Genomic DNA, 24,428 nt, shown 5'->3' with positions numbered 1-24,428 from the left:
GCAAAAATTAAAAGAACAAATTCTCACACTTACCTTGACAGCACTTTACCTTCATCACCACTACCGGCATGACTGGACTGCTCTGGTTTCCCAGGCGGTCATTGTGAGGCGCGATTCCAGGCGGACGGGTCGGGTTTGCGTCAAAACTCGGACGGTGTCGCAACAAGGGACGTTGCACATCCAAGCGCAGCTCTTCCCAGCGGTGCTACTCAACGCCGCTGCAAAACACGACCAAAGGATCGCGGCGGCGAGCAGGTGACCTGAATGCTGGCTTTCATGTCCCGGAGCGCAAAGGGCTGGGAAATCCAGCCCATAAAATTAAATGATAGTTAATTGAATGGTGAGGCCGATTAGATACAAAAATGGACATCATCTTGTGGAGGCAGTGGGTGTGACTGAGGTGTAAACATAGAAACATAGAAAATAGGTGCAGGAGTAGGCCATTCGGCCCTTCGAGCCTACACCACCATTCAATAAGAACATGGCTGATCATTCCCTCAGTACCCCTTTCCTGCTTTCTCTCCATACCCCTTGATCCCCTTAGCCGTAAGGGCCATATGTAACTCCCTCTTGAATATATACAGTGAACTGGCATCAACAATTCTCTGCGGCAGGGTATTCCACAGGTTAACAACTCTCTGAGTGAAGAAGTTTCTCCTCATCTCGGTCTTAAATGGCCTACCCCTTATCCTAAGACTGTGTCCCCTGGTTCTGGACTTCCCCAACATCGGGAACATTCTACCCACATCTAACCTGTCCTGTCCCGTCAGAATCTTACATGTTTCTATGAGATTCCCTCTCATCCTTCTAAACTCCAATGCATAAAGGCCCAGTTGATCCAGTCTCTCCTCATATGTCAGTCCTGCCATCCGGGAATCAGTCTGGTGAATCTTCGCTGCACTCCCTCAATAGCAAGAACGTCCTTCCTCAGATTAGGAGACCAAAACTGAACACAATATTCCAGGTGAGGCCTCACCAAGGACCTGTACAACTGCAGTAAGACCTCCCTGCTCCTATACTCAAATCCCCTAGTTATGAAGGCCAACATACCATTTGCCTTCTTCACTGCCTGCTGTACCTGTATACCAACTTTCAATGACTGATGAACCATGGCACCCAGGTCTCATTGCACCTCCCCTTTTCCTAATCTGTCGCCATTCAGATGATATTCTGTCTTCACGTTTTTGCCACCAAAGTGGATAACCTCACATTTATCCACATTATACTGCATCTGCCATGCATTTTCCCCCTCACCTAACCTGTCCAAGTCACCCTGCAGCCTCCGAGCGTCCCCCTCACAGCTCACACGGCTACCCAGTTTAGTGTCTGCAGACTTGGAGATATTACACTCAATTCCTTCATCCAAATCATTGATGTATATTGTAAAGAGCTGGGGTCCCAGCACTGAGCCTTATGGCACTCCATTAGTCACTGCCTACCATTCTGAAAAGGACCCGTTTATCCCGACTCTCTGCTTCCTGTCTGCCAACCAGTTTTCTATCCACGTCAGTATATTACCCCCAATACCATGTGCTTTGATTTTGCACACCAATCTCTTGTGTGGGACCTTGTCAAAAGCCTTTTGAAAGCCCAAATACACCACATCCACTGATTCTCCCTTGTCCACTCTGCTAGTTACATCCTCAAAAAATTCCAGAAGATTTGTCAAGCATGATTTCCCTTTCATGACTTGGACTGATCCTGTCACTGCTTTCCAAATGCGCTGCTATTTCATCTTTAATAATTGATTCCAACATTTTCCCCACTACTGACGTCAGGCTAACTGGTCTATAATTACCTGTTTTCTCTCTCCCTTTTTAAAAAGTGGTGTTACATTAGCTACCCTCTAGTCCATAGGAACTGATCCAGAGTCGATAGACTGTTGGAAAATGATCACCAATGCATCCACTATTTCTAGGGCCACTTCCTTAAGTACTCTGGGATGCAGACTAGCAGGCCCCGGGGATTTATTGGCCTTCAATCCCATCAATTTCCCAAACACAATTTCCCACCTAATAAGGATATCCTTCGGTTCCTCCTTCTCACTAGACCTTTGGTCCCCTAGTACTTCCGGAAGGTTATTTGTGTCTTCCTTAGTGAAGACAGAACCAAAGTATTTGTTCTATTGGTCTGCCATCTCTTTGTTCCCCATTATAAATTCACCTGAATCTGACTGCAAGGGACCTACGTTTGTCTTCAGTAATCTTTTTCTCTTCACATATCAATAGAAGCTTTTGCAGTCAGTTTTTATGTACCCGGCAAGCTTATTCTCGTACTCTATTTTCCCCCTCCTAATTAAACCCTTTGCTCTCCTCTGCTGAATTCTAAATTTCTCCCAGTCCTCAGGTTTGTTGCTTTTTCTGGCCAATTTATATGCCTCTTCCTTGGATTTAACATTATCCTTAATTTCCCTTGTTAGCCACGGTTGGGCCACCTTCCCCATTTTATTTTTACTCCAGACAGGGATGTACAATTGCTGAAGTTCATCCATGTGATCTTTAAATGTTTGCCATTGCCTATCCACCTTCAACCCTTTAATTATCATTTGCCAGTCTATTCTAGCCAATTCACACCCCAAACCATTGAGGTTACCTTCCTTAAGTTCAGGACCCTCGTTTCTGAATTAACTGTGTCACTCTCCATCTTAATAAAGAATTCTACCATATTATGGTCACTTCCCCAAGGGGCCTCGCATAACAAGATTGCTAATTAGTCCTTTCTCATTACTCATCACCCAGGCTAGGATGGCCAGCTCCCTAGTTGGTTCCTCGACATATTGGTCTGGAAAACTATTCCTGATACACTCCAGGAAATCCTCCTCCACTGCATTGCTACCAGTTTGGTTAGCCCAATCAATATGTTGATTAAAGTCACCCATGGTAACTGCCGTACTTTTATTGCATGCATCCCTAATATCTTGTTTGATGCTGTCCCCAACCTCACTACTACTGTTTAGTAGTCTGTACACAACTCCCACTAGCGTTTTCTGCCCCTTGGTATTCAGTAGCTCCACCCTTACCGATTCCACATCATCCAAGCTATGTCCTTTCTTACTATTGCATTAATTTTCTCTTTAACCAGCAATGCCACCCCGCCTCCTTTTCCTTTCTGTCTATCCTTCCCAAATGTTGAATACCCCTGGATGTTGAGTTCCCAGCCTTGGTCACCCTGGAGCCATGTCTCAGTGATGCCAATTACATCATACCTATTAACTGCTATCTGCACAGTTAATTCGTCCACCTTATTCCGAATACTCCTCGCATTGAGGCACAGAGCCTTCAGGCTTGTCTTTCTAACACACTTTGCCCCTTTAGAATTTTTGTGTAATGTGGCCCTTTTTGCTTTTTGCCTTATGTTTCTCTAGGTAGTAAATGAGTGCTTTGCATCTCTCTTCACAAATGAAGAGGATGAAGTTAATGTTACAGTTAGAGGAGGATAAAAATAGCTAGAAAGGAGCTGCTAAATAGGTTGGCATCACTCAAAGATAACAAATCACCCAGTCCTAAGTTGCTGAGAGAAGCTAAAATACTGATAGCAGACGCTTAGACCTCAATCTTTCAATCCTCCTTCATTGTGGGAATGGTGCCAGAGGACTGGAGGATTGCAAATGTTACATCCCTGATCAAAAAAGGGGAGAGAGATAAAACTGGTAAGTACAGGCCAATCAGTCTGACATCAGAGCTGAGGAAACTACTGGAGATCATTGTTAAGGACAAAATTAATTCTTACTTGGCGAAGCATGGGTGAATAAGGGTCAGCCAACACCAATTTGTTGAAGGCAAATCATGTCTGACTAACCTGATTGAGTTCTTTGCTGAAGCAACAGAGAGGGTTGATGAAGGTACTGTAGTAGATATGGTACATATGGACTTTCAAAAGGGATTTGATAAAGTGCCACATTCCAGACTTATTCGGAAAATAGAAGGGCATGGTGTTAAAGGGATGACAAAAATTTGGGTACGTAATTGACTACGGGATAGGAGGCAGAGAGTAGTGGTGAACTGATGTTTTTCTGACTGAAGAGAAGTATGCAGTGGGATACCCCAGGGGTCGATATTAGGTCCATTGCTTTTCTTCTTGTATATAACTGACAGCGACTTGGGCATAGAGAGTACAATTTTGAAGTTCACAGATGATACAAAACTCGGCAACATAGTAAATAATGAGCAGCATAGTAGCACACTTTAGGAGGACACAGAGAGACTGGTAAAATGGGCAAACACATTGTCAGATACAATTTAATGCCAATAATTGTGAAGTGATGCACTTTTGGAGAGGCATCATAATCTAAATTGTACTATGTTGAAGGGACTGCCAGAGGTACTTGGGGGTGCATATACACAAATCCTTGAAATGGCAGGGCAAATTTATATGAAAGCATATGGGATACTTGGCTTTGTAAATAGAATCATAGAGATTTACATCACGAAAGGAGGCCATTTCGGCCCATCATGTCCGCGTCAGCCGACCAAGAGCTATCCAGCCTAATCCCACGTTCCAGCTCTTGGTCTGTAGGTTATGGCACTTTAAGTGCACATCCAAGTATTTTTTAACTGGTGAGACTTTCTGCCTCTACTACCCTTTCAGGCAATGAGTTCCAAACCCCCACCACCCTCTGGGTGAAGAAATTGCCCCATATATCTCCTCTAAACCTTCCCCCAATTACTTTAAATCTATGCCCCCTGGTTGTTGACCCCTCAGCAAAGGGAAACAGATCCTTCCTATCCATTCTATCCAGGCCCCTCATAATATTAAACACCTCAGTAAGGTCTGCCCCCAGACTTCTCTGTTCCAAAGAAAACAGGCCCAGCATCTCCAATCTTTCCTCATATCCAAAATTCTCCAGTCCAGGCAACATTCTTGTAATTCTCCTCTGCACCCTTTCCAGTGCAATCACACTTTTCCTGTAATGTGGTGACCTGAACTTCACACAGTACTCCAGCTGCAGCCTAACCAGTGTTTTATACAGTTCAAGCATAATCTTGCTCTTGTATTCCATGCCTCGACTAATAAAGGCAAGTATTCCATATGTCTTCTCAACCACCTTATCTACCTGGCCTGCTACTTTCAGGGATCTGTGGACTTGCACTCCAAGGTCCCTTTGTTCCTCTACACTTTTCAGTGTCCTACCATTTAATGTGTATTCCCTTGCCTTGTTTGGCCTCCCCAAATGCATTACCTCACACTTATCTGGATTGATTTCCATTTGCCACTGTTCTGCCCACCTGACCAGTATATTGATATCTTCCTGCAGTCCGCAGCTTTCTTCTTCATTTTCAACCACACAGCCAATTTTAGTGTAATCTGCCAACTTCTAAACCATACCCCCAACATTCAAGTTCAAGTCATTGATATGTACCACAAAAATCAAGGGACTCAGCACTGAGCTTTGTGGAACCCCACTGGATACAACCTTGCAGTCACAATAATATCCATCAACCATTACCCTTTGCTTCCTGCCTCTGAGCCAATTTTGGATCCAACTTGCCACTTTGCCCTGGATCCCGTGGGCTTTTACTTTCCTGACCAGTCTGCCATGTGGGACCTTAGCAAAAACTTTGCTAAAATCCATATACACTACATCATACGCCCTCATCGACCTTCCTAGTTACTTCCTTGAAAAATTCAATCAGGTTAGTCAGACACGACCTTCCATAACAAATCCATGCTGACTGTCCTTGATTAATCCATGTCTTTCCAAATGAAGATTTATCCTGTCCCTCAGGATTTTTTCCAATAATTTTCCCACCACTGAAATAAGGACATTGAATACAAAAAAAAGGAAGTGATGCTAAACCTTTACAAATCACTGGTTAGGCCTCAGCTGGAGTGTTGTGTACAATTCTGAGAACCACACTTTAGGAAGGATGTCAAGGCCTTGAAGAAGGTACAGAGAAGGCTTACGAAGATGATACAAAGGATGAGGGACTTCAATTATGTGAAGAGATTGGAGAAGCTGGGATTGTTCTCCTTAGAGCAGGATATTGATAGCGCAAGTAGGGAGAAACTGTTTCCTCTAGCAAATGGGTCAGTAACCCGAGGTTATTGGTTTAAATTAATTGGCAACTGAACTCGAGGAGAAATGAAGAGAAATTATTTCACACAGAGGGATGTTATGATCTGTAACGCACGACCTGAAAGGATGTTGGAATCAGATTACATTGGAACTTTCAAAAGGCAATTACACATCTATTTGAAGCGGACTAATTTGCAGGGTTATGGGGGGAAAGCTGGGGTGTGGGACTAAATTGAACAGCTCTTTCAAAGAGCAGGCATAGGTGTGATGGGCCAAATGGCCTCCTTCTGTGCGTATGATTCCATGATTCAAATGATGCCCAGCATTATCATCCCCTGAATTAGTGGCGGTGCATGATATGCTGTCATGGAGAGGGCGAGATGAATATTAAAATTGTATAGTCCTCTCTGCCTATTCAGCAACCTGATGTACAGGTAGTGCATTGTAACCACATAGAACAGAGAAATGTTCTAAAACAATCTGATCAACTCACAGACAACTGATCCAATCCATATAGAGCTTTAGTGCCACACCCTGTTGCCATTATCTGGTCGTTGAATATTGATCTGCATGTTCCCTCCCAGTGATAATTCAAACATGATTTCACACAGGCACGTGTGACACATCACATGAATATTAATTTGGTGTCACAAAATGACACTTTCATGTTGCTGAACATGATTTGCACTGCTGTTTAGGACATTTTTTTCAGTAGGTCATTCCTTTTTAAAACAAATATTCTTGGGATGTGGGCAATGCTGGCAAACCTGCATTTAATGACCGTCCCTAGATAGAAACATAGAAACATAGAAAATAGGTGCAGGAGTAGGCCATTTGGCCTTTCGAGCCTGCACTGCCATTCAATATCATGGCTGATCATTCGCTCAGTACCTCTTTCGTGCTTTCTCTCCATACCCCTTGATCCCCTTAGCCGTAAGGGCCATATCTAACTCCCTCTTGAATATATCCAATGAACTGGCATCAACAATTCTCTGTGGCAGGGAATTCCACAGGTTAACAACTCTCTGAGTGAAGAAGTTTCTCCTCATTTCAGTCCTAAATGGCCTACTCCTTATCCTAAGACTATGTCCCCTGGTTCTGGACTTCTCCAACATCGGGAATATTCTTCCCGCATCTAACCTGTCCAGTCCCGTCAGAATCTTATACCTTTCTATGAGATTCCCTCTCATCCTTCGAAACTCCAGTGAATAAAGGCCTAGTTGATCCAGTTGCTCCTCATATGACAGTCCAGCCATCCCTGGAATCAGTCTGGTGAAGCTTCGCTGCACTCCCTCAATAGCAAGAACGTCCTTCCTCAGATTAGGAGACCAAAACTGAACATAATATTCCAGGTGAGGCCTCACTAAGACCCTTTACAACTGCAGTAAGATCTCCCTGCTCCTATATTCAAATCCCCTAGCTATGAAGGCCAACATACCATTTGCCTTCTTCACACCTGCTGTACCTGCATGTCAACTTTCAATGACTGATGAACCATGACACCCCAGGTCTCGTTGCACCTCCCCTTTTCCTAATCTGCCGCCATTCAGATAATATTCTGCCTTCGTGTTTTTGCCCCCAAAATAGATAACCTCATATTTATCCACATTATACTGCATCTGCCATGCATTTGCCCACTCACCTAACCTGTCTAAGTCACCCTGCAGCCTCTTAGCGTCCTCCTCGCAGCTCACACCGCCACCCAGTTTAGTGTCGTCTGCAAACTTGGAGATATTGCACTCAATTCCTTCATCTAAATTGTTAATGTATATTGTAAAGAGCTGGGGTCCCAGCACTGAGCCCTGTGGCACTCCACTAGTCACTGCCTACCATTCTGAAAATAACCCGTTTATCCCAAATCTCTACTTCCTGTCTGCCAACCAGTTCTCTATCCACATCAGTACATTACCCCCGCTTTGAATTTGCACACCAATCTCTTGTGCGGGACCTTGTCAAAAGCCTTTTGAAAGTCCAAATACACCACATCCACTGGTTCTCTCTTGTCCACTCTGCTCGTTACATCCTCAAAAAATTCCAGAAGATTCGTGAAGCATGATTTCCCTTTCATAAATCCATGCTGACTTGGACCAATCCTGTCACTGCTTTCCAAATGCGCTGCTATTTCATCCTTAATGATTGATTCCAACATTTTCCTCACTACTGATGTCAGGCTAACCGGTCTATAATTCCCCATTTTCTCTCTCTCTCCTTTTTTAAAAAGTGTTGTTACATTAGCTACTCTCCAGTCCATAGGAACTGATCCAGAGTTGATAGACAGTTGGAAAATGATCACCAATGCATCAACTATTTCTAGGGCCACTTCCTTAAGTACTCTGGGATGCAGACTATCAGGCCCCGGGGATTTATTGGCCTTCAATCCCATCAATTTCCCTAACACAATTTCCCACCTAATAAGGATATCCTTCAGTTCCTCCTTCTCACTCGACCCACTGTCAGCTAGTACATTCGGAAGGTTATTTGTGTCTTCCTTCGTGATGACAGAACCAAAGTATTTGTTCAATTGGTCTGCCATTTCTTTGTTCCCCATTATAAATTCACCTGAATCCGAATGCAAGGGACCTATGTTTGTCTTCACTAATCTTTTTCTCTTCACATATTTATAGAAGCTTTTGCAGTCAGTTTTTATGTTCCCTGCAAGCTTCCTCCCCTACTCTATTTTCCCCCTCTTAATTAAACCCTTAGTCCTCCTCTGCTGTATTCTAAATTTCTCCCAGTCCTCAGGTTTGTTACATTTTCTAGCCAATTTATATGCCTCTTCCTTGGTTTTAACACTATCCTTAATTTCCCTTGTTAGCCACGGTTGAGCCACCTTCCCCGTTTTATTTTTACTCCAGACAGGGATGTACAATTTCTGAAGTTCATCCATGTAATCTTTAAATGTTTCCTTGAGAAGGTGGTGGTAGACCTTCTCCTTCAACGTCTGTAGTCCTCATGGTGATGGTGTTCCCACTATTTGCAGTTGGCCAGTGACACTTTGTGGGACAATGATGTGTCTGACATAGTATTAGTACTCACATTATTTATACTTCAAGCTTGCCCATGTGTTGTCTTCCACAGCACACAGTTGGCGGTAAATTATCAAACTATTTTCTAGCATTTCCAAGAGCTTGAAACTTTAAAAATTTGCCTTTTTTTTGATTGTTTTATTAATGTCTGAGGCAGAGATATGCATGTTGCAAGCTTTTCGACAACATCTTTCATTTATAGGAGTTTATTTTGAGCATGAGCTGACATGAGGATTCACGTGGCTATTAAGAACACAATATAGTTCAACCTCATGATCTCCAACCGTCTCTATATACCCAAGAGTATGACTTGATTCTATGTTGAATGTTTCTTAATGCTGTATAAAATGTAGCAGGAAAATGTGGCATCAGGATATAGTGGCATTACAGTGGTAGCGCTGTTCTGATACCTCATTTAGAATCCTCATGAGCATCAAATTTAAAGTTATAGCACATTTGTAATTCATGCACAATTCTGTTCATGTCATATATTAATCTCACCGATGTCAAACTGGTCTCTTTTGGTGGCTAAGCAGTCAGCCCATCCACAGCTAAACCAAAGATTGGAACCTAACACAAGTAATGCCGATAGCAGCCAGCTAGCTGTTGGAGGCATCCGAGGAAGACTCCATACAAAAGAAGGGTTTAGGTGTGCTTAATATTGTTTACCGAATTGCCTCTGACTTTGCGATCAGAGGCAGTGTTATAAAGTAAGTAAAGCATGAGAAAACTATCATGCTCGAAAAGCGCAGGCTGTTAATGAGGCAATTTTACAAACATGCATGAGGCTGGATTTTAGGCTTTTCTGTTCTCGGGGCGATAATGGCGCAGGGGCGGGAAAGTTAGTGGCCGAGAATAGCTTGCGCTTTAGTATATAAGTTTGGGCATCTGGACATGCGTCAGGGGGCGCAGCGCTAAGCGAGGCATTGTGCATCTCTTTTGGCGTAAGGATTGGCAACTCCCAAGGTAAAGATCCGGGCCAGGAGCGCTCTGACAGAGGCCTGGGGGGTGGTGGGGAAACTGAAGAAAAACACAAATACATTCCTAAAACATTGCCCACGCCACCGCAACACAAATTGCACAAAAGTTTAAAACAAGAAACACTAGCACTTACTTTACCTCCCTCTCCACCGCCGACATGGCTGGTTTCCCAGACGGTAATTGCGGGCGCACTTCTGGGCAGACAGGTCGGGTAGGAGCTCCAACTGCCGCTGGTGTCAAAACCAAAGGCGTTGCACAATCCGCGCAGCTCTTCCTGGTGATGCTGTTCAGTGCAGCTGCAAAACCTGACCGTAGGATCACGGCGGGGCGCAAGCGACCTCACTGCTGCCTTTCACACCGCTCCATGGTAAAACCCAGAGTGCAAAGGACTGGAAAATCCAGCCCTTGGAACCTCACCCAGTGGGAGTGCATAGCAGGACTTTTTGACGCACAATCCCACAATTTTCCTACCATTAATTTTAATGGATGGAAATCGTGGCAGGAACACAACTAAATTCCCAGGGGTTGAAACTCCACGCTGGGAGCACAGATTTGTAAAATTTATCATTGTTTATTAATTATTAATACTGAGTCATAATTTAATGTAATTTTTTCCCCCACCTGATTTAAAAATCTAGTGTGCTCTTTATACCTTTTGGCATCTTTAAAGAACTTATACATAGGAGAATGATATATGCACCACAAATGTATGGGATTTCTTTTTAACTGAAATGGTAACCATCACCTTGAGGTGTGACCTAGTCATCAGATTTTACAATATGCTGTTGGATTCTTTCTGTAAAAATTCAGACAATCGTTAAATGTTTGCTTTGTATTTCTCTCTTACTTGAAGGGATATTCCCCGGATACCAGACAGCACACATGGACAGTTGGAGTCAAGTAAGTGTGATTCTTTTTGCTGCGCTTCAGTAAAATTTACTTATTTTAGCAAACTAATAAAATCATCACAAAATGGACAAACTCCTAGGTGACAATTATTCATGAATATACATGTCTCTAAAATTCTATCCTTTCTTCAGTGCTAAAAGCGAGTAGATCAATATTCATTAGTGTCATGGAGGAGAAGGCATTTCTACTTGCTGTGATAATGCTGGCAGTTTCAAGGGATAATCCACACTGTGCTTCCGCAATTATCGTATTACCTTTATTTTTAGTACATGACATGCCCCCTCTCGCTCTCTCAGTTAGATACAGTTGTTTGCTGGGTGTGGTTAAAATGTTATTCACCATTGAAGTGGTTTCATCAAGGCCAGGCCTGCACTACAGATACTGAATAAACAGACTATTAGAAAATAGCTATTTTTTCAGAAAATTATGGAGGTTAAATTGGGCTCAGTACTGCCCATTTTTTAGGCGGTCTACACGGCCTCCTAAGGCACCAAATTGGCAATCAAGAAGCGAGTACACAGCTAATGACCGGAAGTGCACCACCCGCCATATTGAGAAATGACAAACCAAGAGCCGTCCTTTACCCACCACTGAAGCAAGCGTTGGGCCCTTTACATGTGCAAATATGGGGCCTAACACCTGCTTCAGGTCCTTACTGCGACTTTGGTTTGCCCTGAGGTGGCCAGTGCTGACTGCCTCCGTAAAACCAACTCTAAACATCACGTAATTCATAAAAAAGTAAGTACTTGCCATAATCACCGCCGCTCTCAGTCCTGAGATCCCCAATCTCTGACAAGCAGGCCCCGACTTCCGATCCCCCTCCCGACCTCCAGGCCCCCCGACCCCCCACCAACAGTATTCCTGAGGCTCCAACAGCACTCCCGAGGCCCGCGATCATCCTCCTCGATTCACAATCACAGCCTCCACGGGCCACCCGATCCCCACATCCTTCGATCCAAACGATCTGACCTAAACACTTACCCGTGGTCTGCTCCGCTAGTAATGGCCCAAACCTGGAGCGCCATTTACATTATGAAGGTGACCTGAGGCCCAAAGTCCGGTGCTCCTTCCTCACCATTTGAGGGTTAACAATATGCCGGGGGGTGGGAGTGGAGGTCGTTAACCTCCCAAAAGTCATATGGGTGAAAATTCGGTTTGAGGCTAATTTGGACGCGAATGGCGGCGAGATGGTAAATTTTGCATCGGGAAATGGTTTGTGTCTGCAGCCGCAAAATTCATCAGCAGGGCTCTGAGTGTGGAGCGGAGTGCTAAGGGAAGAATTCCACAGCTCTCTTAGGGTGCTAGACCAGCTGAGCAACTGAAAATCCCAAGCTAAACAGCTGGCCTCAGAGCGCCCTAAGAGAGGCCTCCCCGTGAAAAAGAAATCGGCGAAAAAAACATTCCCACTACCTTGTTCACCCCACATAAACATAAATCATTAAAAAACCCAAAAAACAACAATCACACTTACCCGAAGTATTCATTCCTTCCCTCACCGAAGCCGGTACAGCTCGGACCACCCGCTTTCCCAGGCGCTCCCACTAGGGGGGCGCTATGAGGCAAATGAAAACAAATTTCAGTCCGGTGTCGCAAGCGGGGGCATAGCATACCGGCTCGATTCTCCCGGGCGGTACTGCTCCGCACCCCACAAAATTGGCATTGAATGTCCCAGCGAGGCCCTGGAAGCTGGCCACCACCCGGAAATCAATTACCGCCTCTTCGGGGCACGAACAGAGGCAGAAACCAACCGGATTTCCACCACAGTGTTAGTAAAAGAAAATGCTGCCTTATAATCCCTTCTATGCTTCCTGCAAAGTTAAAATAATATGCTCTGAGCAACATTCATGCAAATTATAATACTTTCAGTCATTAACAGGGAGTGAGATTGAATACAGAAGATTTACCTACAGAAATCAAAGTCCATCGCACTCGAGGATATTTTTATAGTGAGGATCAAAAACCCAAGTGTTCTGAAAATATTGGCCTGGAATTTGCGGTCAGCGGTGAAGTGAAGGCGTTTGCCGCCGCCACCACCCCCCCCCAAAGTACGCTCCGCACAAGGATCTCGCAATCCCTGTATCGAGAACTTTGGGTTTCTGACCTTCAATTCAACTCAGCGGACTGTAGTGGGGATCCTCCTAGTGTGAACTGCTGTGATGTCAACAAGCTATCGTGGTAGCCAATCAAAAGGCAGAATTCTCACCATAGACAGTGAACAAGGAAGTGAGTAAGCTCTTAAAATTCTAACTTTTTGAAATAGTTAGAGAACAAAACAAAGATTGGGGCTTTCACATGGGGAAAATGCAAACCCGAAACAAAGATGGACAAACTTTAAAAAAAGATTAACAACAATATTTTGAAAAGTTTCTTAGAAATTTTAATTTTTATTAAAATGGACAAATTTGACACTGCACAAAATTACAATTAGTTTTCCAGGACCTTAACCTTTGTTTAGCAGTTAATACGCTGTTACAACCCCAGTTACACCTAATCCCTTTGGGTCTAACTTTTAGTGGGGCATTTAACAGTGTGATTACTGTGGAAGAGATGAAGTTTTCCTCAGTTTCAGTGACTCACGAGATTTCACTGATTGCTGGCTCTGTGGGCGGAGGGGGCAGGAGAAGGCACAGTGCAGCCAGTATCGGAGCAGGGAATGACAGACCCCAACTTCAGGAATTCCACCTGCGCATGCACCAAATCCCGAAGGTGCACTCAGTTTCAAAGGCGGAATGACGACAAACGCTGCCAGTTCGCCGTCAACCCAGCCGCAAGTTCCGGGCCATTAAATTAATGAACATCATTCTATCTTCACCAAACATACCTGCAGCGGTACCCACAGTTACCAAAAATAAATCTCTGCTTAATAAAATGACTGAATTCAGGGTTTTTTCCCCTAGAACATTCCTTCTTACTCCAATGTACAATCCCTCCTTCAGGTTAACTCTTCTCTGCTGTTCTTGTTTCTGTGTCCTTTATCAGATACTCATTGTAATATATTCTTTATGACATCACTAACACGCAGACTTTACAAGATGGCTCCAATCATCATGTGACTTATTGTACTAACAGGAGCAATTGCATTACCACAGTAGTCCACTAGATGGAGCTCTATATTACACTTCTCCCTCCTTAATGAGGAAGTAGTCATCACAAAATAATCATTATACATATATACAACAAAAGATATGGACTTATTTTGCCATATTTACAAATCAAACTTAACCACTGGTTTTCTGTTTTGAAGAGGATACCTTTACTCTTAAACAGAACCCTTAAAACATGGTGTTGAATTAGACTCATTCTAGGCTGATCATAAAATCACAGAATCATAGAAGTTTACAGCACGGAAGGAGGCCATTTCGGCCCATCGTGTCCGTGCCGGCCAACAAGAGGCTATCCAGCCTAATCCCACTTTCCAGCTCTAGGTCGGTAGTCCTGCAGATTACGACACTTCAGGTGCCCATCCAAGTACTTTTTAAATGTGGTGAGGGTTTCTGCCTCTACCACCCTTTCAGGTAGTGAGTTCCAGACCCCCACAACCCTCTGAGTGAAGAAATTTCCCCTCAAATCCCCTCTAACCTTCTAACAATTACTTTAAATTTATGCACCCTGGTTGTTGACCCCTCTGCGAAGGGAAATAGACCCTTTCTATCCACTATATCTAGGCCCCTCATAATTTTATACACCTCAATGAGATCTCCCCTCAGCTTCCTCTGTTCCAAGGAAAACAAACCCAGACAATCCAATCTGCCCTTATAGTTAAGATTCTCCATTCCCAGCAACATCCTCGTAAATCTCCTCTGTACCCTGTACAGTCCTTCCTGTAATGTGGTGACCAGAATTGCATGTAGCACTCCAGCTGTGGCCGAACCAGTGTTTTATACAGTTTAAGCATAACCCCCCTGCTCTTATATTCTATACCTCGGCTAATAAAGGCAAGCATTCCATATGCCTCTTAACCACCTTATCTACCTGACCTGCCACCTTCAGGGATCTATGGACATGCACTCCAAAGGCCCTTTGTTCCTCTACACTTCTCAGTGTCCTACCATGTACTGTATATTCCCTTTCCTTGTTAGCCTTCCCCAAATGCATTACCTCACATTTCTCCAGATTGAATTCCATTTGCCACTGTTCTGCCCACCTGACCAGTTGATTGATATCTTCCTGCAGTCTGCAGCTTTCTTCTTCATTATCAACCACACAACCGATTTTAGTATCATCTGCAAATGTCTTAATCATACCCCCTATATTTAAATCTAGATCATTGATGTATACCACAAAAAGTAAGGGACCTAGCACTGAGCCCTGTGGAACCCCACTTGAAACATCCTTCCAGTCACAAAAACATCCATCAACCATTACCCTTTCCTTCCTGCCTCTGAGCCAATTTTGTATCCAACTTGCTACTTTGCCCTGGATCCTATGGGCTTTTACTTTAGTGACCAGTGTGCCATGTGGAACCTTATCAAAAGATTTTCTAAAATCCATATACAGTACATCATACGCACAGCCCTCATCAACCATCCTGGTTATCTCCTCGAAAAATACAATCAAGTTAGTCAGACACGACCCCTTAACAAATCTGTGCTGACTGTCCCTGATTAATCCATGTCTTTCTAAATGTAGATTTATCCTGTCCTTTAGGACTTTTTCCAATAATTTTCCCACCACTGAGGTTATGCTGCCTGGTCTGTAATAGTCAGTATATCCCTTTCTCCCTTCTTAAACAAAGGTACTACATTAGCAGTCCTCCAGTCCTCTGGCACCGCACCTGAAGCCAGAGAGGATTGGAAAATGATGGTCAAAAGATGATCCTACGGAGAGTTTTCCTCCAAGGGTAACCTGCATGACTACACATAAATGAATGAGATTGAACAGCTCCCAATCACACAGATCATACGACAAAAAAAAAGCAATGCAGATTTCCAGTGCAGAGTTTCCCTTGCCGCACTAACTTGCCGCGCTTGGTTTATATGAACCTTGGAGCACAGTTCTGGAAGAATTCTAATGTTGTCAATACATGAATTGCACCTTTGCAGCCTTTCCTCCTTTATATAGACTATCATTTGTTTTAAAAGTATTTCTGTTTTAAAAATAAATGATTTGTCAGGATTGTTTATAAAGACAGGTTGCAGTGATGCAAATCACATCGATGTACATCAGGCATAATCTTCTCTCTGTCAGTAAGTTCCCTCCATGGTCTTGTCCAGGTGCAAAATTAAGTTTGCATTGTCATTTTAGTATTGATAGATTTCTTTAATTTCTATGCTTTTGCCTAAGATTTTATTTTATATTTATTACAACTGTTAGTGTATATTAATTTATTAAAATGAAATGTGGAAATATACATTTGTGCAGTTAACAAAAACAACTTATGTACACAGGTTCGAGCTCCTTTGAGTCCCAGAAGATGGAGCGTCCCTCTATTTCTGTCACTTCTCCCATGAGCCCTGGCATGTTGCGAGATGCTCCTCAATTCCTGCCTGGACAGCTTTCAGTATGTAATCACCAATTATATATTATATACTTGTCGCTTCTTATATGTTTCTTATCTCAGATTAGTGACATAAATACGGAGGTCATAGTTATTAACCACCGCGCGCAGAATATCAAACATTTCTACATTGGGAAATCCTGCTTTTATGTTAAGTGGTATTGGTGAAATTTCAAAGCAAAGTGAAATTTCAGGGTCAGAATCTGAGCGTACTTCAAGTAACTGTGGTTAATTTACTTTTTACAAAAATGTTTCTGATTTGAGTTTGGAACTGTGTATAATATATAGATAAAATCCTTTGGGGGAGAATTTCGGTCGCGCCTCTGTTGCAGCGTCAACCCAGGCGGTGTGATAAATTCTGCGCCAGGAAATGGTTTCCGTCTCCAGCCACAAAATTAACCAGCTGGGCCAAGTGGAGTGGAGCGCTAAGGGAGGTGTTTCACACTTTTTTTTTAGAGAGTTAGGCTAGCTGAGCAAATGAAAATCCTGAGCTAAACAGCCGGCCTCGGATTGCCCTAAAAGAGGCTGCCGTGAAAAAAATTCAGAAAAAAACACCAAAAACATTCCCAATACTTTCCTCACGCCACTACAACATAAATCGCAAAAATAAAAAAATAAAAAACAATCACACTTACCGCAGGTCGACATTACTTACCTCACTGCGGCCGGTACAGCTTGGAATGCCAGCTTCCACAGACGGTCCCAGCACAGCGCTCTACGGAGCGCTATGGGTCGGGCGCCAACCAAATATCGAGACATGTCGCAACCAGGGGTGTTGCATATCAGCTCGCCTCTTCCGGGCGATAATGCTCCATGTCCCCTTGGAACTGGCACTGAATGTCCCGTTGGGGCGCTGGAAGCTGGCTGCCCGCCTGGAAGTGCTTACCACCGCTATTTCCGCCCCTCTGGGGTGCTAACGGGTGGCAGAAGACTGAAAATCCAGCTCTTTCAGTTCATTTGGTATCATCAATGATCATTATCATTCTGGTGCATGGTAACTAAGCACCAAAGAACCAGGCTTCACATGTAGTGGGGGCTTCCTCCTGAAAATTTTCACCTATCAAAATGTGGGCCCAAAATCCTTGCTCAGTGGTAACAGCAATGACGCTGCGATTGTGGGGGTCAGTAGTGGGCTACATAACTTGCATGGGACAGTAGGTTGCAAACTCCTCTGTGGGTGAATCCTTGGTGCCTACCCGACCTATGCAGCTGAAAAATCTGTTGGCTACCTGTCTTTGTGTGAGGGGCAGTGGGAGAGATGCCCGGGATTCCTTCAGATCACAGCCATGGCCCTATTGGCCCCCAGTACAAGAGAGCTGATCAAGGTATGTTTAAAAAAACATTTAGCAGTCTTCACGGGTTCAGGTTGCACCCCTGGCTTGGACCCCCTCAAACCAGTTGGGCCCAATTTTGCCCAATTGATGGCTGGTATGCCTGGTCTCACTGGGTGTATTGGCACCACATCAGTTCTCAGATGAACCAGGGTGTGGGAACGTTGACTAAGGCCATCCCTGCCCTCAGCTCCACGACCGATGATTTTGGTCTTGTGTGGGCCGGTAGAAAATCCGCCCCTTTACAAAGGCAATCGTGGAAACAACAGAAGCTCCGAGCAACTGGGGCCCTGCTGTTTCTGCCCATCTCCCGCAAGGGTTACTGTGGGAGACCAACCGAAATCCTGCACATTTCCAAGGCCCATTACTAATTAAGATATCCTTTATCTACACTAAGATATATTTTTTATTAATTAATTAATTTCCCTGCTCCAATCATTGCAAGCCATCCTGCTTATTTTTTTAAGTGTCTCTCTTCTTACATAAGAACATAAGAAATAGGAGCAGGAGTAGGCCATACAGACCCTCGAGCCTGCCCATTCAATACGATCATGGCTGATCTGATCATGGACTCAGCTCCACTTCCCTGCCCGCTCCCCATAACCCCTTATCCCCTTATCGTTTAAGAAACTGTCTATTTCTGTCTTACATTTATTCAATGTCCCAGCTTCCACTGCTCTCTGAGGCAGCGAATTCCACAGATTTACAACCCTCTGAGAGAAGAAATTTCTCCTCATCACAGTTTTAAATGGGTGGCCCCTTATTCTAGGATCATGCCCACTAGTTCTAATCTCCCCCATCAGTGGAAGCATCCTCTCTGCATCCACCTTGCCAAGCCCCCTCATAATCTTATACGGTTCGATAGATCACCTCTCATTCTTCTGAATTCCAATGAGTAGAGGCCCAACCTACTCAACCTTTCCTCATAAGTCAACCCCCTCATCTCCAGAATCAACTTCTCTAAACTGCTTCCAAAGCAAGTATATCCTTTCGTAAATATAGAAAGCAAAACTGCACGCAGTATTCCAGGTGTGGCCTCACTAATACCCTGCATAGCTGTAGCAAGACTTCCCTGCTTTTATACTCCATCCCCTTTGCAATAAAGGCCAAGACGTAAAGACAATAATATGGTAGAATTCTTTATTAAGATGGAGAGTGACATAGTTAATTCAGAGACTAGGGTCTTGAACTTAAGGAAAGGTAACTTCGATGGTATGAGATGTGCATTTGGCTAGAATAGGCAGGCGAATGATACTTAAAGAGTTGACGGTGGATAGGCAATGGCAAACATTTAAAGAGCACATGGATGAACTTCAACAATTGTGCATCCCTGTCTCGAGTAAAAATAAAATGGGGAAGGTGACACAATCGTGGCAAACAAGGGAAATTAGGGATAGTGTTAAATCCAAGGAAGAGGCATATAAATTGACCAGAAAAAGCAGCAAGACTGAGGACTGGGAAAAATTTAGCATTCAGCAGAGGAGGACAAAGGATTTAAATAGGAGGGGGAAATTAGAGTATGAGAGTAAGGTTGCAGGGAACATAAAAACTGACTGCAAAAGCTTCTATAGATATGTGAAGAGAAAAAGATTAGTGAAGACAAAAGTAAGTCCCTTGCAATCAGAATAAGGTGAATTTATTATGGGGAACAAAGAAATGGTAGACCAACTGAACAAATACTTTGGTTCTGTCTTCACGAAGGAAGACACAAATAACGTTCCGGAAATACTAGGGGACCGAGGGTCTAGCGAGAAGGAGGAATTGAAGGAAATCCTTATTAGTCAGGAAATTGTGTGAGGGAAATTGATGAGATTGAAGGCCGATAAATCCCCAGGGTCTGATAGGCTGCATCCCAGAGTACTTAAGAGAGTGGTCCTAAAAATAGTGGATGCATTGGTGGCCATTTTCCAACAGTCTATCGACTCTGGCTCAGTTCCTATGGACTGGAGCGTAGCTAATGTAACACCACTTTATAAAAAAGGAGGGAGAGAGAAAACGGGGAATTGTAGACCGGTTAGCCTGACATCAGGAGTGGGGAAAATGTTGGAATAATTATTAAAGATGAAATAGCAGCGCATTTGAAAAGCAGTGACAGGATCGGTCCAAGTCAGCATGGATTTATGAAAGTGAAATCATGTTTGACAAATTTTCTAGAATTTTTTGAGGATGTAACTAGTAGAGTGGACAAGGGAGGACCAGTGGATGTGGTGTATTTGGACTTTCAAAAGACTTTTGACAAGTTCCCACACAAGAGATTGGTGTGCAAAATTAAAGCACATGATATTGGGGGTAATGTATTGACGTGGATAGAGAACTGGTTGGCAGACAGGAAGTAGAGAGTCGGGATAAACGGGTCCTTTTCAGAATGGCAGGCAGTGACTAGTGGAGTGCCGTAGGGCTCAGTGCTGGGACCCCAGCTCTTTACAATATACATCAATGATTTAGATGAAGGAATTGAGAGTAATATCTCCAAGTTTGCAGATGACACTAAACTGGGTGGCAGTGTGAGCTGTGAGGTGGATGCTAAGAGGCTGCAGGGTGACTTGGACAGGTTAGGTGAGTGGGCAAATACATGGCAGATGCAGTATAATGTGAATAAATGTGAGGTTATCCACTTTGGTGGCAAAAAGATGAAGGCAGAATATTATCTGAATGGCGGCAGATTAGGAAAAGAGGAGGTGCAATGAGACCTGGTTGTCATGGTACATCAGTTATTGAAGATTGGCATGCAGGTGCAGCAGGCGGCCTACTCCTACACCTATTTTCTATGCTTCTATGTTTCTAAGATTCCATTGGCCTTCCTGATCACATGCTGTACTTGAATACTATCCTTTTTGTTTTATGCACAAGTACCCCTAGGTCCCGCTGTACTACAGCATTTTGCAATCTGATTGATGCATATCTGATTGTGATTGAGAGCAGGTAACTACTGGGTTTTAATTGTAAATTAGGAGAATTTCTTCTTTCAGCGTCGTGAATCTGTGGAATTCTCTACCCCAGAGAGCTGTGGAGGGGGGGTCATTGAATATATTTAAGGTGGAGATAGACGGATTTTTGAGTGATAAGGGAGTCAAGAGTTATGGGGAGCGGGCAGGGAAGTGGAGTTGAGGCCAAGACTAGATCAGCCATGATCTTATTGAATAGCGGAGCAGACTCGAGAGGCCAAATGGCCTACTCCTGCTCCTATTTGTTATGTAATCAAAAGTAACATAAGTGCGAGTGGTCTGGAGAGACTTGACTGCTGTTTTCTTTGGCTTTGTGAAACCACCTCTCTTCCTCTGAGGTAACGCTCACGTCTGATTAGTTAGTGGGACCGCCCACAAATGTACCAGTACACTACACCCCGAGCCATGTTGCCAAAGCTGGCTTTTTCGTTGCATGGACCGACTCTGCGAATCTTGAAGTGTTGCGCACACGTGTTTATGAAGATGTGAGATGGAGAGGGGAAAATTCCCTCGGAAATGCTACCAGTGACCCACTTTCATGTAAAAATTTCAAATAGGACATTTGAGTTTGCTTGTTCATGCACCTGAGTCAGTTATTCATTTTGCCTGGGACCAGTACAGTAAATTATTTGGGGGGGAAATGCTGAATATGTAACAATTGATTAAACTGCACTGTGTTCCTCAAGACCTCAATGTGCATTTAGGGATTTCTGAAATCCCAGTTATTTGTTGCTTACCCTGCCTGATTTATTTGCTAATGTCCTACACCATAAGATCCAGGGTGGTGTTCCTGTTCCTGACTCTTTAAACGTGCCTTCTTTCACACAAATGTTATTGTTGTTGCTTCTGTTTCCTCTTAGTATGTTTAATGTTACAAGTTCTGAGTGTTTTCTGAATCGCTACTGTAACCTCTCTCATGTCTAATTTACAGGACTTTTGCTGGTGATTTTTTGTGTGCATTTGGATTGTGGCAGTGAGGGGGAAACAAAATCATTAGAAAGAGAATAAAAATAGAAGTGTGCCCAAAGTCTGAAAATGTTAAACTGTATCCCAAAAAGTACCTGTGGGAAAAAAACAATTCACCACTGTTGAAACGGTGTGTTATACAATGTAACATCAGACAATTTGTGATCTCTTTTTGAGCTTTTACAATGCAATTTCAAACACCAAGGGATAGCATTAAAATCTAGACCGCAAGTATTGAATAGGCACTATAAAAATCAAGATGAATTCCGTGAGGGAGTTTGTTTATTGACCCCCTCGATGAAACGTGTTGCAAATACAAGAGTGCAAAATGGTTTGTATTTGTATAACTATGATGCCACCTTTATATACTGTTTAACAAAGAAGTGCGCCGTGGGAGATATGGTGAAGCTTTTGCTGCTGTAATTGTGTCCTGTTTTCATTTTAGAGTTTCTTTAAGTGTCTGAGTGTGGTTGTACATTTTTTTAGTTTGGTTTTATTTATTTTCTTTGTTGTCTAATTTTGCTTACCAGAGCCAAAGCCTTAGTAGAAGAACAGCGCCTTTTGTTCCTAGGGTTCAGGTAAAGGCACTGTATATCTGAAAATATTATCATTTGGAAAATGCAGAGAAGTAAATCGATGGCAACAATTTTATTTTCTGTCTGCTCCCCTTTCCCTTTATTGTATTTTTTCGAGCATATATGCATACTTTATACTCCAGAACATCCCACCAGTACTAAGTAAAGCTCTGCATGTGTTCAGGAACAAGACTCATTCACATTGCCATTACACTGTTTTAAAGAACAGTGAGCTGCATTTTCCAATTTGCATTAGATCCTTCAATTGACCATTGGCAAACAAATGATACCTATACAAACAGATCTTATACATTATCATGCTAGTCAGTAAGAAAGACCTCAAGAAATATTGTGGCAAAGTTTGTGGTGGTCTCCCTTCTTCTTTAGGACCTTGTCATTAACTATAACCCTGAAAAGCCAGAAGCAGTTCTTTTGTTCTGTCTCTGTTCAGAGACAGTTTATAACCAGGCATTTGGGAGGGTTCGTTCAGTCTGAGCCACAACACCGTTCACAGCTATGACCATTTCTGCTCCCCAATCGGTCAGTAGGATGTATGCTTTTAAATGGATATTAGTGGGTTTTTTCTTCTTCTTCCATCCCCTGAGATGGAGTGCATTCCTTTCATGTGGTGCTCCACCCTGCTTACTGACTGAGAACTGCTGAATCGCTCCCGAACTGAGGCCTACAAGTCCAAGCCCTCGGACTCAAACTAATTGTTTGCTGGTTGAAAACTAGGCTCCTTTCTATCTTATTAAATGCATAGTAGCAATTCTGCTATTCCATTTTGAGGTACTTACACTTTTATTGCTATTTAGGCCTTCCCTTCTGACAGAGTTATGGGGTAGTTTACATGTTTATTTGCACACTCTGTTCCAAGGAACTCCAATGTGCTTTTCCGTACACCATCTGGTATGTGTTGAAGTTTGAAGGATATACATTATTAACAGAATTGAACTCTAAACATACAATTCTCCAGGGGTGATTTTAACCCTTCCTACCTGATATAAACCGGCAGACAGACAACCCCCCGCAATGTGCCCCACCAATTCCACTGACAACGATTTTAACCTGCGCTTTTGAGTAGATGAGAAGGATACTTGCTCGAAATCGATGGGGTCGTTTTAAAAATATGCCGATTTGGGCAATTACTTAATTGGGGCCCGACTGCTGTTTCAATCAGAAGCCTGCTCAAGAAAGCCTTCATGGTATTCCCACCAGGCCAACCATGTGGGAAAGAAGAATCAGGGCCAGAAGATGCCCAAAAAGGCACATCAAATTTTTTTGGGAGTTTAGGCTTGCTGTACCTTGTGCTTCCCCCCTCCCCCCCCCCCCCCCTCGAATGCGAGGCCCTCCAAAAGCCCCACAGCCACCCTGAGTGCTGGGGACTGTTCCATCAGTCCACAATGGCGGCCTCCTGTCATCCGACATTGCCTGCTGGCTTGCTGCTGCTCACGGCCGATTTCTGACGAGAAACTGAGTAACTATGCTGCCGAGATCAGGATAGTTAGTCACCTGCAACACCCTTCACCTACCCAACTCCTGCCCTGATTTTAAAATCGGGTCTTGCGTGACCACAGAAAAGCATCATGTTTTATCCTATGCTGATTTAGAAAAATTTATTTGACAAATTTTGTTCATATGCAATATTATAAAGAATAGTTCACTAAAATAAATAATTGGAGCAAAATTATGCTTGCTGTTGTGCTTTCTGCGAAGGTGATGAAGACACAGCTCCTTTATAAACATCCTGTCATAGTGTTGGCACTTCAACATTTAGACCGATAAAGAAGCATGTTAAATCATGAAAGATCACCAATTACATTTGTATTTTAACAATCAGACTAGATATGACATTCCTATCTGTGTTACTGGGGAAATGGGCCTGATCTCCATCTGTTCAGGCTTGTTACAAATACAACCCTTCTTTCGTGTCTTGTTCCCAGTGGGGTAGAGCACCAGACATCCATAAGACATCCATAATGGAAACATTTTTGCTGCAAATATTTTTTTGACTTGAAATGTGTATACTGCCTACTTATGGCAAAGAAACTGTCCATTTAAAAGTAGAAACATTTGTTAAATGTTAACAAATCCCCAAATTCCTTTCAATAAATATATTTTCACCAGCGAAGGGCACATTAGCATTTTGGGAGAAGTGGGGTTGATCACTGCAAAACCAGAA

General features: G+C 43.3%; 1 protein-coding gene across 1 annotated transcript in view; it reads left to right on the top strand.

Annotated features, from left to right (window-relative positions):
• Positions 1–24,428, top strand: part of rims2a (regulating synaptic membrane exocytosis 2a) — a 1,685,585-nt gene that overhangs the window by 1,007,450 nt on the left and 653,707 nt on the right. Inside the window, exons 14-16 of the mRNA XM_070888461.1 lie at positions 10,877–10,923; positions 16,320–16,432; positions 22,202–22,249. Coding sequence (XP_070744562.1) covers positions 10,877–10,923; positions 16,320–16,432; positions 22,202–22,249 — 208 coding nt within the window. The remainder of the gene's footprint in view (positions 1–10,876; positions 10,924–16,319; positions 16,433–22,201; positions 22,250–24,428) is intronic.

This window comes from Pristiophorus japonicus, chromosome 1 (assembly GCF_044704955.1).
Source record: "Pristiophorus japonicus isolate sPriJap1 chromosome 1, sPriJap1.hap1, whole genome shotgun sequence".
Classification (NCBI taxonomy): Eukaryota; Metazoa; Chordata; class Chondrichthyes; family Pristiophoridae; genus Pristiophorus; species Pristiophorus japonicus.
Note: the sequence above shows the minus strand (reverse complement) of the source record. Positions and strands in the feature narration are given on the sequence as shown.